At 36.7% G+C, this 14859-nt stretch overlaps 1 protein-coding gene across 4 annotated transcripts in view; it reads left to right on the top strand.

Annotated features, from left to right (window-relative positions):
• AGPAT3 (1-acylglycerol-3-phosphate O-acyltransferase 3) overlaps positions 1-6467 on the top strand; it is a 163590-nt gene extending 157123 nt beyond the window's left edge. For all 4 annotated transcript variants that reach the window (XM_027843615.1, XM_027843613.1, XM_027843614.1 and 1 more), the window contains one exon: positions 458-6467. In XM_027843615.1, coding sequence (XP_027699416.1) covers positions 458-546 — 89 coding nt within the window. In that variant the 3' untranslated portion in view covers positions 547-6467. The remainder of the gene's footprint in view (positions 1-457) is intronic.
• The last annotated feature ends 8392 nt before the right edge of the window (positions 6468-14859 follow it).

Genomic DNA, 14859 nt, shown 5'->3' with positions numbered 1-14859 from the left:
TTTCCCTTATGTGTTCCCTTGATGAAAGATATGCATCCCTGGGGTAATCAATCTTAATGTCTTTCCCATGTCATAAACCAGCCTGGTACATAAAATAACTTGTTCAGTTTCTCTCTGGCTCTCTCAGCTCCTTTTCTACCTCTGTTCGGCTCACTGTCAGCTAGAAAGAGAAACAGGAAACTAATGAGGGAGGGTGTGAGGGAGATACATAGGTTGGCAATGAAAACTACTAACTGATATGTCTGACAGTTCTGTTGGACCATGTGTTTCAGGGCCATGATCCTTTTACTCTGTCCATTCTTTTAATAGGTACCAAGTGAAATTACAGGCCTAAATTCAGGGATTGCTTTGTAGTCACTCATGAATGAGTTTGTTGCCTTATTAATGTACGTGAGTGTCTGACAGTATGGGGCAAAATAATCTGATTGTTTCCTTTTTTCTTTATCTTTTTTTTTAGCTTCCTTTGGAGTCCGTAGACTGATAGGAGTAACTGAAATAGAGAAAGGTTCTAGCTATGGAAACCAAGAATTCAAGAAAAAGGAATAATTAATTGCTACAGATTGAACACATGTAACCAGATGGTGTGGTATCAAATTAACTTAATTAAAAACAAAACAGCAGAAAAAAAAACACTTAGAAACTATCTTTTTTCTTATTAACTGGTGACTAATATTAATAAATAAAACTTGAGCCAAGAGTGAAGAAATTGGAAAGATTGACAGAAGAAGAACATCAACTTTCTGCCTGTGTTCACAGTGTAAGGATCTCAGTGTAATTCAGACTTTGGAAGAATATCTGAGCTTAAAAAACTGGTAATATTTTACTTTGTTGATGGGAAAGGTGGCGTCAGGGGATTTGAATTCTCCAAATGACTACTCTCACAAGTATGTGGTTTTTTTTAAGAAGCCTGTGCTTATAGAAGGAAGTTTGTTGGATGTTTTCTCTTAAAGCTAAGGTGGTTCTTTAAAGAAAGAAAAAGAAAAGAAAGGGGTGGGGGTGGGGGGGCAGCATTCCAGCAAGTTTTCCTGCTCTCTCTTCCTCCTTTGATCCTCAACAAGCTTTTCTCCAGAGGGAGGGAAAAAGTACTTTTTAAAGTGAATCAACAGCTCTTCCTTCAGTGAAGTTTTGAATAAAGGATCATGGGAACAGAGAGTACCTGGCCTCTTCTGCTCTGATTTTCAGGTAGTACTTGGCAGCTTCTGTACTATGGAAGGCACCTATGAAGAAATATCTCTCCTAGTGATATAAGCACATATTGATGGATTGAAACTGAGTAGAGTTTTTTTTTTCTTTCCACTTGTCTTAGTTTAATGCCTTTATTTTCTAGAGCTAATGTTTGCCCCATTTTCTAAATGCAGAAATGCATTTTCTAAATACTTATTCATAGATAATGGTGTTTTTGAAGCAAGGTAACCCTAGGAACTATATCTATGAAAAGAGAATTATTTACTCCGTAGTTTTGCAGCCCTTTTTTCCATTTCTCTGTTTGTTACTACTAGAATCCCATTTTTCTCTACCATTGTACCCAGGAGTTGCTACATTGCATGGATTTCCTTTTTCAATCAGTAAGCATCATGAAGCACCTTAATTACTTTTCCTCTCTGTTGTACAGTCTAAGGAATAGCACATCTACAGAGATTTTCTATTATGTGCAATGGAGGCATTCTTTTTTCCTTATATCAAATCTATAGGATGCCCTTTCAGTAGTTAGGCCCCGTTGAGCCCCTTTCTGTCATAGGTAGATGGAGATACTGAAGACTGGTTGTTGTTTTTTTTCCCAAGGTTTTTACTTTTAACATAAGAAACAAATGAAAATGTTTATGAATTTTGATTTATTGCTGAAAATAGAAGGCAAAGAATTTGGCTTTTTAAATTTATTCTTTTCATTCACCCATGCCCCAAACAAGTAGGACATGTTATGTTCCTGGAGGCAGACCCTCATTGTATTTAGGTAGGGTAGTCTTAATACACTATGAGTGAATAAATGCAGATTTCTTTGTAGCATTGAAGAAATCTTGTCTAAACCCAAGTTAAACCTTTATCCCAGTTGCATAAAAATTAGAATCCTTAATGTTCTAATTGGTGTTGAAGGATAATAATGAAATATTTTACTTTTTTCTGTATAATCTCAAGTCATATTATTTCCCCAAAGTATTTACTTTAACTTGTGGCATTAGGTAAAGATTTTAGGACTTTTAGGTAAACTGTTCCTCATTGGAATTGTTTATTTTACCACCTAGCCCTAAAATATGAAGTCTCATGGGGGTGGCAGGGGAGAAATTATCTCAGAATAGTATATCTCACTCTTCCAGCTAATCCATTCCTCCCTAGCTAAGCACTGTGTTACCAGTCCTGCCTTTATTTACCTTTTTTTCTCATATTTTCTAGTCACCTTTTCTTAGATATTGTTAACATTCTCTATCACCTTCTAAGGGGAAAAAAGAGGTGTTTCTTTTGATATTTTCAAACCAGAATTCAAAACGGATTGAATTTTCTGTGAAAGCAGAAGGTAGAAGGAGAGAGAAAATTAAAGCAAACTGATAAAACAATTATGTATTGGCCAATGCTGTGTGTTAGGAAGATGTTAGTGAGGTCATATATTTTCTTTATGAAGAAGATATTAAACCTATTTATATTCTTTTGGTAACTTCAATAGAAGGAGGCAGATGTAGTAAAGGTTCTTGCCAACTACATTTTAATCTTATTCACAAGCTGTGGTTTTTTTGGAACAAATTTTTTGTTGAGGTGAAGGGGGAAAAATTAACTCTTTTTCTTCTATGCTCCTCTTCCTTAGCATATTTCTCCCTTATTTTTCCTCTCAACTAAACTGGCAGTACAGTATTGTGAAGAAATATAAACTACTTTGAGTTTTTTAGATTTTCTTTTCATGATACACTGTTTCTGTGTGAATGTATTTAAGATCTTTATATTATCATTTGCTAATTCTACCCTTCTAAATAGTTATATCTGGAAAGTTTCAAAGAAAAAGATAACACTAAAAAATTCAACCATGTAGAATATATTACACAAGGAAAAAAGCAACATGGTATTTTTTCTATTTAATTGATATTTCTCATTTCCCAGTTAGATTTTTCCCTTTTACATTAAAATACTATGTGTAAATTGACATTGATTCAGTAAATGAATAATGAAGATTAGGAGCTTGGATTGACAATTGAAACAGTGGGCATAGATTTTTATATCTTACACTATTTTCTTCTTATTTAATAAAACATGGCTTGTATATTGGACTACCAAGCCCTCTAAAAGCAATAATAAACAATATCATGAACTATTTTTTTTAGTCTTTACTTTTCATCCATGGGTTTTCAGGGTTTATTTTGTGTAGTTTTAAAATAAAATTAATCATTGTTAGGACAATGGGGCAGCTCCAATACCCTACTTCTTTCCTTTTCCTGATTTCTTTATATTTCTACTGCTAATGCTTCAGTGATTATTGGTGGTGTTTATATGAAGATTTGGTCTTTACTTGTGTGTCTAGAACAAAGGTTCTCAACATAGGGTCTGTGAGCCTGTTTAAAAAAAAATTGATTACTATATTTCAATATAATTAGTTTCCTTTGTAATCTTATATATTTCATTTTATTTTATACACAAAAACATTATTCTGAGAAGAGGTCCATGACACAAAAAAGGATAAGAGCTCCTAGTCTACAGGAGAGCTTCTCCAGTTTCCATAGTTTTTTGCTCACACTTTCAGGTAAGAATCAGGACTTTAATCTGAAAAACCTCTGAGCTTCCACTTCAGGCCCAGGCATCCTCTGTGATGATCAGAGCACAAACACATTTCTATCATCTTCTATGGCTAAACTAGGCACCTGGCTAATTAAAGGACAAAAGCAGAGTGCTCTGCAATTAGGATCCTGGACTGGTATCTTGAGTTTGCTGAACAGTCACTTCTCAGCAATGTGGCTCTTGATGTTTGTATACTGTGTGTATACGTGTAGCCAGCTCAGAGAACACAGACCTAGTCTGCCCTTTGTTTTTCTCTAGCTTATCTCAGAGGCTTCCTGTTGCCTTTGCTCCAGTTCTCTCTCCCCACCTGATTTTCACAAGGTCGTGGTTATACAATGTTATTGCCATCAACGTCATCTTGCCCAAACCCTTGACTTAACAGGTGAGGAAACTAATGCCCAAGAAGGTGAAATACCCACCTACAGCCACACAGCAAGTAAGTAACAAAACCAGATTCAAAACCTAGCTCTCCAAAATCCTAGCCCAGTGTTTTTCTCACTATACCATGCTGAAGTGTATGGACATTATGCTTTACACAATAGTGCCCTAACATCATTGTTGTGCTCAGTTTGCTTGTGGTAGTGTTTGAAGACTATTCCATTTGGATTTACCTCAGAGGGGTTTCAGGGGCTTTCCAAGTTATCTGTTGTAACAATGTATTTTTGTTGTTGGTACTACAAACGTGTGTAAATTTTGTGTTAATCCTTTGGACAATTCTTTTTTGTTGTTGCTGAATGTATAATTAGCAAGAACTGGAGGCAATGTATGTGAATGAAGATATTTTGTGGGAATATAGCTTAGCTATTGTAGAAAGAAGAATGTTTCCATAGGAAAGGGTTGTCATAAAGTTGAGAATGCTATCTTTTTAAGCCTCCCTTTTCCTGAGAGATGGCCTTGGGAAAGGCTCAAAACAGATAAGGCCAAGCCAGTTGTCTTGAATTTGTAATGCTAGTGAAAAATTAAATGACTATCAGTTATGGATTTAATGAGAGCTTCCCTATTTTGTGCCAGACACTGTGCTAGCTGCTTGAGGAGACAAAAAGAAATACATATAAGACGTGATCCTTTCCTTTAAAATACTTGTAATCTAGTTGGGAAGATATGGCATAAATATATGAAAAGTTAAATAACAATACCAAAGTATAAGAGATGTTACAAGTCTATACATAGGCCATATTATTGCCAACTAGATTGAGGGATTGAAAGCTAATAACTTTTTTTAAATACTCTTTTGTGTTTCCAGTTGAGACAGGTCAAAATTTATCCTCTCCAATCCAGCTAAGCTTCATACAAACTACCCAGCTTGGTGTATAAATCCACTCTATGGATTTCTAAAAATAGCTAAAACATTTTCAGGGGAAGGTTTTCTCTGTTATATACCAATTAGTGTTAATGAGAGTGTGTTATGTCTAAATATTGCCATGTGAACAGGACCTTGGCTTGAAGGCTCTTAGGAACAAGTATTAAGCATTTTCCATTCCTTTCTCTCACCTTTCTCACAGTGGCAAATAATTGGATGGATTACATGCCTCTTCTCCAGTAACATCATGTACAAAATGTCCCTTAGGTTATGACATTCCAGACCTAGAACAGGGCATAACGTGGACTTCCTCAGCCCTGTGACTGACACATGACTTCTAATCATAGGCAGATTATGTCATGAGACATAAGTCACAATTTCATCTCTTAAAGCTGTCATAATAGGCTCAAAAGGGTGGGAATATATGCCATTTTTGTTCCTGAAGTCCCATGATAGGAGATAATCCATAATTATACATTTGTAAGAATATACTTTTTATTTTTTAAAATTTTCACAACTATAAACTTTCAGTTGTTGGAAAGAAGATTGGAAATAATGGAGTAGATCACTTTTTATGCATAATTTAGAAAGAGAAATGGTATGATTCTTAGTAACTGCTCAGGTAGTGGGAAGAAAATATTGAACACTTTGGAGTTGAGGTCTAAGAAATGAAAGACAATTAGGAATTGGAACAGGATAAAACAAACAAACACCTCACAAGTCAGGGTTATGTTTTTCAGTTTTGTAAAGGTCTAATCCACTCAGATTTTGTTTTGTTTTTGACATATCTGACTTATTGATTTCTTTATTAACTTTGTCTTGCAGAAAGATTTATTTAATCGGTAGGCTAATTATGAATGTGGTATTGAAATGCACTAAATTGTATTAAACTGAACTAGGATCAGTTATTGCAATGGAGAAATGTCACTGATCCTTATACTATTTTTAGCATTTCAAAATTGTAAGTTGTGACAATCAAATGTTGCTTGCCTAAGTGCCAGGGAATTCAAATGATTTTTTTTAACACCAAGATTGCTAAAAAAAAAAATGTTGTATAATTGTAAATGAAAATATTTATTTTTTGAAAAGCTATGCCATTAATCTGAATCTTTTAACAAACTTTTGTGGGTTTTTTTTCCTCATACTATTGTTGATCTACCATAATTTTACTGTTGGGCAATTCAAAAAGGAGATAACACTGTATACAGGGTAAAAATGTATCATATGTATATGTCCTTTTTGTGATCCTCATTTTTAAAATTTTGCTACTTACACAGCTTTATGTAGTTTAGGACAATAATGTATTTATAGAGAAGACAGTTGAAGGGGAAAAGCTCATAATAGATTCTGAAAACCGATATCCCAAACTTGTCTGGCTTTTCATGTGTTAAATGTCATTTATAAATTTAAATCTGCCTAGTTGGTGGTCACTACCTGCTGAATTTTCAAAATACAAATGATGTAGGAGTCACACTTGCTTAAGAAAATTACTGTGAAAAAGCATGATAATATAGCAAATATTAACGATTTCGCATTTGCGCAGGGCAGTGAGTTTTAGAGTCACTGGTGTGGACTAAGCATTTTCTTTAATCCTCACAACCTCTCAGACCTCTCCAAAGTAAGAATCGTATGCAAGAGGTAAAGTAATTACAGCTGTCTCCATGGTCTACAACACCAAGAACCATGATGAGGTAGCAGCCTGTCACCTCAAACAGCGGAGAGGGCTATTCCCTTACCTGTTACACCCTCAGAGCCCTCTTCCCCACCAGCTCCCATGCTCTGGCAGAACTTCGAGGCTTGTACCCTGGGATCCACTTGGCAGTTGCCTTACTGCTGCTGCAGTTTCTGACAGCTACTCCTTCCCATTTGCCCTTATCCCACTGCTCTGAGTTAACAAGCAATAGATCTCAACTCTGTCCCAACTCACTGTGCAGAGGAGGTGGAGGTACAGGAAAGTGTAAGCTTACTCTGTGACAGCAGCATGCTTACAGCAATGGTCAGCTAAAGAACTAAGAAACAGGAAATTGGATCAGGGCACCTGTGGGGGGGGTAGGGACTCCACTAAACCTGAAAGAAAGGGATTGGTATCCAACTAAGCCCAGTTCTGTCGCCCTGGAAGATCATTGGGGCAGACACTGAGGCTGATGAAAAGTGAATTCCCTTTCACGGGAGGAGGCCGAGACAGCTTTCATTGAACTGTATTGAGATTTGTTATCAAAGAAGGACTCAGAAAGTGAACAAGAAAGGAATATGAGAGGAAAAAAAGACTGAAATTGTCAAAGGTCTCAGGAGGAAGAAAGCTCAGTTAAAAACCCCGATAAACCAGCAAGGAATATCTTATTAATGGAAGGGAAGATGGTCTCCAGATCATCAACACTAGCACAAACATCAGTCAGTAAGTATTGCAAAAGAAAATTTATCAATACCTAAGAAGACAGAGGACCCTGTGGATTCTCAAGAGAGCATGGAACTGTAGCAGGATGTTCCCAAGTGGTTCAAGAGAGAAGCAAGAACTGTGAGAATAGACACAATACAAATTGTGAAAGTGTCTAAGAGAAAAACTTTCAAATATCAAGGAAAGAAAATTTGAATAATACAAGACTATTCTGCATCCACCAGAAAAAAATAGAATGTGTTACAAAGAGCAAAAGAGTTTTAGAGGCAAACCAAAGTAATATATATATATATATATACCCTACAAATCTGAGCCTAATCATCAATGAAAAAGGATGGATGTTCAATTTAAAAGAGGCATTTGAAGAATCCCTACAGAGAAAACCAGACCTATGTCAACTACTTGCTTTGCCAATACTCCAGACAACAAAAATATAGGAAAGGTAAATATAGCAATCAAGAAAGGCACAAGTAACAAAATAAATTACCCACAGGGGAAAAAAAAACCTAGAAAGACATGTCTGATGTTAAAAAACAATAGCAGAGTGATTGTTAAGAGATTGCTTTCTAAAAGTACGTAAGGAGACAAGGGTAGAAGCAAAATGAAATAGAAGTGATGGTTGAAGAACAGGTCTGAAACCATGGACTAAACCACAACAACTTACCTACAGGCGAATCAACAATTTTTGTGGGATTAAACTGCAGAAAGGGAGGATAGACATAAAAGGATAGAGGGGAAAAATAAGATAGAAGGGAATCTATGTTGTATCCTAATGAAGTCAATGGTAAACAATGAAGGGAAAATAGCTCTTACAATCTCTTATGAAGAAGAGGGCTTACAGGAGAATGAGTGAGGTGGCAAAGCAAGGGATTGAAACAAATGGGGAAAAGGGAAATCTCAATTCAGTGGTGAAAGGGGGACTCACTAAAAAATACTCCTATGAGGAATATTCTACAATGGGAGATGGGGACTTTACATTGGGTATAATCAGTTTAGCACTGTGCTAGGCACAAGGATTTGGTGCTTAGATCTGATAATGTGCTTCCATGTACAGCATCATGCTTCAGAAAAAGGGAATTGAGGCTCTGAATCAGGGTAGCTGACATACAGAATGGTGGGAGAGCATGGACCCAGAGAGAATTCATGGCACATGGGGGGAGATAAACTTGGGGTCAACAAGAGGTAAATCTAACAATATAAGTTAAATAATGAGACTAACAAAAGAGGAAATAGAATACTTAAATGACCCTATCTTAGAAAAAGAAATTGAACAAGCCATCAGTGAGCTCCCTAAGAAAAAATCTCCAGGACCATATGGATTCACAAGTAAATTCTACTGTCTAAGGAACAATCAATCCCAAAACTATATAAGCTATTTGAAAAAAAGAGGTAAAAAAAAATTTCTAGCCTGGGGCAATGCTTCTATCCTTCCTATTAGAAATTGCTACTTCTAGGAATGAGGCACAATAGAAACAAAAGGGGGTGGGGGGGGCAAGATCTGTAAGACAATAAAATGTTAGAAGGAACTCAAAATAGGTGTATTAGAAGCTTTCATTTTATGAAGAATACAGAGACTGAAAAAAATAAGTAAAAGGATGAATCAAAGAATAAAAGTCTAGAACAGGAGAGAATGAGGGAAGGAAATCCATTTTAGAAAAAGGTACAGAAAATGAGGAGGGGAGTTTTACTTGACTATATAACTGAGAAGAGGAAAAGGAGGGAAATATTAGATAACTAGATGAGAGAAAGGATTTAATAAGTTAGATAAAATTCTAAAACTAGAAAAAGGGGTAACAAAGGGTTGGGGTTAAGGGGAAGGGGAAGAGAACCTAAAATAATAGGGTTGCCTTCAAGTAGATTAAGCAAAAATAACTGAAAAGACAAAGTACTATCTTTACCAAAGAAGAGGAACAACATCCCTCCAAAAATACTAATTCAGAAAAAAATGGTTTATGCTTGCCCAGGTGAATCTGAGAATAGAGTTTCTGGACCTCCAATTCTTGGCATCCTTTTGCTCTTCTGTTTCCTTTTCAAAGCACAAGCCAAATAGCAATCTTGAGAACTGATATTTTCAAACTTGGGGTACCTTGTGCATGTCTTGCGGGTGATTTTGAATTCAAATCAGCATTATTCTCCTAAAGAGATATAGCTAGTGAGTATTTGAACTTGGATCTTCCTGATTCACTGCACCACACAGCTGCCCAATAAAATTCTGGCATTTATATAGCTGTGTAAGCTTTATAGTGTGCTTCACAGAGGTTAACTCAGTTGATCTTCATGATGAAGTGGGTACTGTATCCTCATTTGTTGCATCCCTCTTTTTTTATGCTCAGGGTCATACAGCTAAGTTTATGAGGGAAAATCTAAACTCAGTTCTTCAGGACTCCAAGCCCAGTGTTCTGTCCGTGGCACCACCCAGTTGCCCTAGGGCTAGAAGTATAAATAGAAGAACCATTTACATGTAAATAATAATTAAACCCATGTTAACTGATGAGAACAACAGAAGAGGGGTCAAAAAAGAGTCTTGGGGTATACCCATATCTAGAAGACAGAGTACAGGTGATGATCTAGCAGAGGAGAGTAGTAGGAGAACCAAGAGAGCACTCTTTTTTTTTTTTTTCATTTCTCATACACATATAAGAGAGAAAGAGGGAGAGGGAAGGAGGTTGGGGGGGGGGGAAGAGAGAGAATCCAGGAGAGGGTGGTAAATAATGTCAAATGCTGTTCAAATCTGACCTCAGACACTTGACACTTACTAGCTGTGTGACCCTGGGCAAGTCACTTAACCCTGATTGCCTTACCAAAAAAAAAAAAAAATGTCAAATGCTTTAGAAGTTCAAGATGTGTATACACACACACACACACACACACACACACACACACACGTCTTTATAAAGTAGAAAAATATCCCTCACTTGTAATGGAAGAGGCAATTGCCATTGACTATTTGAGGCCTGACCACCCCCACTCCCTGCCCCAATTACCTTTAGAAATCTAGCTTACAGGGTTGCCTAGGTGGTACAGTGGATAGAGCTGTGGCCCTGGAGTCAGGAGGACCTGAGTTCAAATTTGGCCTCAGACACATAACACTTACTAGCTGTGTGACCCTGGGCAAGTCACTTAACCCCATTGCCTAGGCCAAAAAGAAAAAGAAAAAATCTAGCTTGCCAGTTTTGCAGTTAATCTATACAGGATCCAGCAGCTAAGGAAGAACCCAGACCTTGAGGAGGATTCACTCTACCCCTATCATCCATGGCACCTTGCAACAAATTTACTTGCCCAATAGGAGACATAATTAAGATATACACAATAGAGACAGGGACACGCTCTATATATAAATAAAGAGAGGGGTAGCATTCCAGGCAGGAAGCAGCTGCAGGGAGTGAAACCTCTGCCAACAAACTGGATTGAAGAGAGAAATTACCCTGGTAGTTAAGAATCAAGCTATGGAAAGGCACGGACCCAAGGAGCTCAGTTGGGTGAGCTATCCAGTAGACTCTTTCTCTAAGGGAAAGCAGTGTGTGGACTCCACAAGAAGAGGAAGGACATTTGGGTTCTGCAGTATTGGAGGAGTGAGTATTCCAAGTATGTGCCCTTCCCATTGCTGCTATGTGTATTTGTGGGGAAGTGTACTCCAGGCTTATTCAGGGAGTTATTTTGTAGCTATTGTTCTTACTATGTCATTCTTAGTAAATGTTTGTTTGTTGAGCTAATTATATCTACCACCAGACTCTTAAAGGTAAGTTCATCATGGAGGTTGGTGGTGTCATGGACTGTAATTTTAGGCAGAGCCAAGTTGGTGGAGTGAAGGAACATTAACCCAAGCTCTCCCAACATTTCCCTCCAAACAACTTTAAAATAACACCTCAGATTGAATTCTGGAGTGTCAGAGCTAACAAAAGGTCAGAGTAAGATATTCTTCCAGCCCGAGACAGCAGAGGAGGTCAGAAAGAGAGATCTGTGACATGGGGGTGGATGCCAGCCTGGAACCGTTGTGGATGAAACTCCCATGGCAGGAGTAGGTGGTGGCAACAGAAGAAGCAGCAGGTTCAGGAACTTTCAGAAAGGGAGTACAGGGCACCCCTGCGTTAGCACTGGGCACAGGATCAGATGCCGTTTGTCATTATCATTGCATATACCCATTTCTAGGTCATACATAGTTGGAGGGCAGATAGGAGCATATTTGGTCAAGAAGGAGTGGAATCCCTGAGGAGCAGTTTCACTTTTTCAGTCCCAAGGGATCAGGGACTTTGAGAAATAGTATCTTGCAATTCCAAGAGATCTGAGGCGCTTCCTGAGTAAGGGCCATCGTTCAGACCAACAAAGAAGCGACCATACCTCTCCCTAGATTACACCACCTGGGAAGCGCTGAAAAGTTCCAAACCCTCAGAACAAGCTCTGTACACAGCACTGTGAAAAAACTTGAAGTTTTGGAGTTCATCCCATGCCAGAAATAGAGCCCAAAATTAACATGAAGTTCCAAATCAAGAAATAGTGTGGGAAAAGGAGCAAACAAACAAAAAAAAAAAACAAACAAAAAAAAACCAAAACAACAACCTGACTTTAAAAACTACTACGGTGATACAGAAGATTCAAGACAAACTCAGAAGAAGTCAAACATCTACAAGCAAAGCCTCAAAGAAAAATGTTAATTGGATACAAGCACAACAAGAATTCTTAGAAGTGCTAAAAAATGGTTTTCAAAATTAAATAAGAGTGGTTGAGAAAAATTAGGTAAAGAAATTAAGTCAAAGGAAGAAAGTTAAGAAAAGACAATTAATAGCTTGGTAAAAGAGGCACCAAAAATACTGAAGAAAATAACACTTTAAAAAACAGAGTTGGTTAAATGGAAAAATCTCACTGAAGAAAATAATTTCTTAGAAATTAGAATTAGGCAACTGGAAGCTAATGATTCCATAAGACACAAAGAAACTACAATACAAAATCAAAATAATGAAAAACAGAAGAAAATGTGAAATATCTCATTAGAAAAAACTGACCTAGAAAATAGATTAAAGAGAAATAATTTAAGAATTAAATTAAGTCTAATGACTACCTGAAAACCATGATCAAAAGAAGAGCCTAGACATCATATTTTAAGAGATTATCAAGAAAAAGTGCCCCAATATTTTTGAACCAGAGGGTAAAATAAAAATCAAAAGAATCCACTGATCACCAACTGAAAGAGATCCCAAAATGAAAACTCCTAGAAATAGTATAGACAAATTCTGGAGCCCAGGTCAAAGAGAAAATACTTTCACAGACCATGGAGCCACAGTTAGGATTGAACAAGATTTAGCAGCTACCACATTAAAGGAATGGAGGCCTTGCAATATGATGTTCTGGAAGGCAAAAGAACTACTATTACAACCAAGAATAACCTACTCAGCAAAACTGAGTATAAGCCTTCAAGGGAAAAAATAGATATTTAATGAAATACAGGACTTTCAAGCATTCCTGATGAAAAGACATGAGATGAATAAAAAAAATTGACTTTCAATTACAAGATGCAAAAGAAACATAAAAAAGTAAACATGAAAGAGAAATCATAAGGGAATCGAGCCAAGGTTAAACTCTACATTTCTATATGGGAAGATGATACATGTATCTTCTGAGATCTTTATCATTATTAGGACAGTTAGCTTCTACAGGAAAAAAAAAAGAGGGTGTAGGAGTGAGATGATTATGTTAGGATGATTTTTTTTTAAATGGATAGGCAAGAAAGAAGGATGTCCTGGAAGAAAGGGGAAGGGAGAAGAAGAATGGGGAAAATTATCTCACATAAAAGAGATGTGTGAGGAAGAGCTTTTTACAGTGGAGGGGGAAATGGGGTGGGGTAGGGATGCTTGAACCTCATTCACATCTAAATTGGTTCAAAAAGGAAAAAATACATATGTAAACAATTGGTAGTAGAAATCTCTCTTACCCAAAAGGGAAGTAGGAGGGAAAGGGGATAAAGACAACAGGGAGTGATAAAAGGGAGGGCAGATAAAAGAAGGCAGTGGTCAGAAGCAAAACAGACTTTGGAGGAGGGACAGGATAAAAAGAGAGAAGGGCAACGGAAGAAAATAGGATGGAGGGAAATGCATAGTTAGTAATCATTACTGTAAACATGAATGGGATGAATTCACTCATAAAATGGAAACATTACGAGAAATACAATGTTTACACGAAATACACTTGAAACAGAGAAACAGAGTTAAAATAAGAGGCTGGAGCAAAATCTATTAATGCTTCAGCTGAAGTGAAAAAGATGAGTAGCAATCATGAGGGGTCACAAAGAATCAGACATGACTAAAATGATTGAACAACCAAAAAACCAATCATGACCTCAGACAATGCAAAAGCAAAAATAAATTTAATTAAAAGGGATAAGCCCGGAAACAATATCTTGCTAAGAGGAATCATAGACAATGAAGTAATATCAATACTAAACGTATGCACTAAATGGCACAGCATCCAAATTCTTCAAAGAAAAGTTAAATGAATTATAGGAAAAAATAGACAGTAAAACTATTCCAGCAAGGGACCTCAACTTTCCCCTATCAGAGCTAGATAAATTTAACCATGAAATAAATGAGAAAGAAGTCAAGGAGATGAATAGAATCTTAGAAAAATTAGGGGCAGCTAGGTGGTGCAGTGTATGGACCACTGGCTCTCAAGTCAGGAGGACTTGAGTTCAAATCCGGCCTCAGACCAAACACTTGGCACATATTAGCTGTGTGACCCTGGGTGAGTCACTTAATGCCAATTGCCTAAAAAAAAAATTAGATATGATAGAATTCTGGAGAAAACAATGGGAATAGAAAAAAGTATATGTTTACTCAGCTGTACGTGGCACTTCCACAAAAATTGACCATGTGTTAGGGCACAAAAAGCTCACAACAAAATGCAGAAAAGCAGGAGAATGAAATGCCCCATTTTCAGATCATAATGCGACCAAAATTAAATTTATTAAAGGGACATGGAAGCATAGATTAAAAGCTAATTGGAAACTAGTCTGAAAGGAGTGGGTCATAGAAATGATTAATAATTTTATTAAAGAGAATGACAATAATAAGACAACGTGAAAAAATTTGTGGCATGTAACCAAATCAGTACTTTGAGGAAAATTTATATCTCTAAATGCATACATAAGTAAAAGAGAGAAAAAACAAATCAATGAATTGGGTATGCAACTAAAAAAAAAACTAGAAAAAGAACAAATGAAAAATCCCTAAGTAAACACTGAGATGGAAATCCTAAAAATCAAAAGAGAGATTAGTAAAGCTGAAAGTAAAAATAAAAACAAAAAACAACCCACTGAACTAATAAATACAAGTAGCAGCTGATTTTATGAAGACACCAGCAAAATAGATAAACCATTAGTTAATTTGATTAAAAAAGAAGAAAACCAAATTACCATATC

The sequence above is a fragment of the Vombatus ursinus genome, unplaced genomic scaffold, assembly GCF_900497805.2.
Source record: "Vombatus ursinus unplaced genomic scaffold, bare-nosed wombat genome assembly UNPS02014924.1, whole genome shotgun sequence".
NCBI lineage: Eukaryota > Metazoa > Chordata > Mammalia > Diprotodontia > Vombatidae > Vombatus > Vombatus ursinus.
Note: the sequence above shows the minus strand (reverse complement) of the source record. Positions and strands in the feature narration are given on the sequence as shown.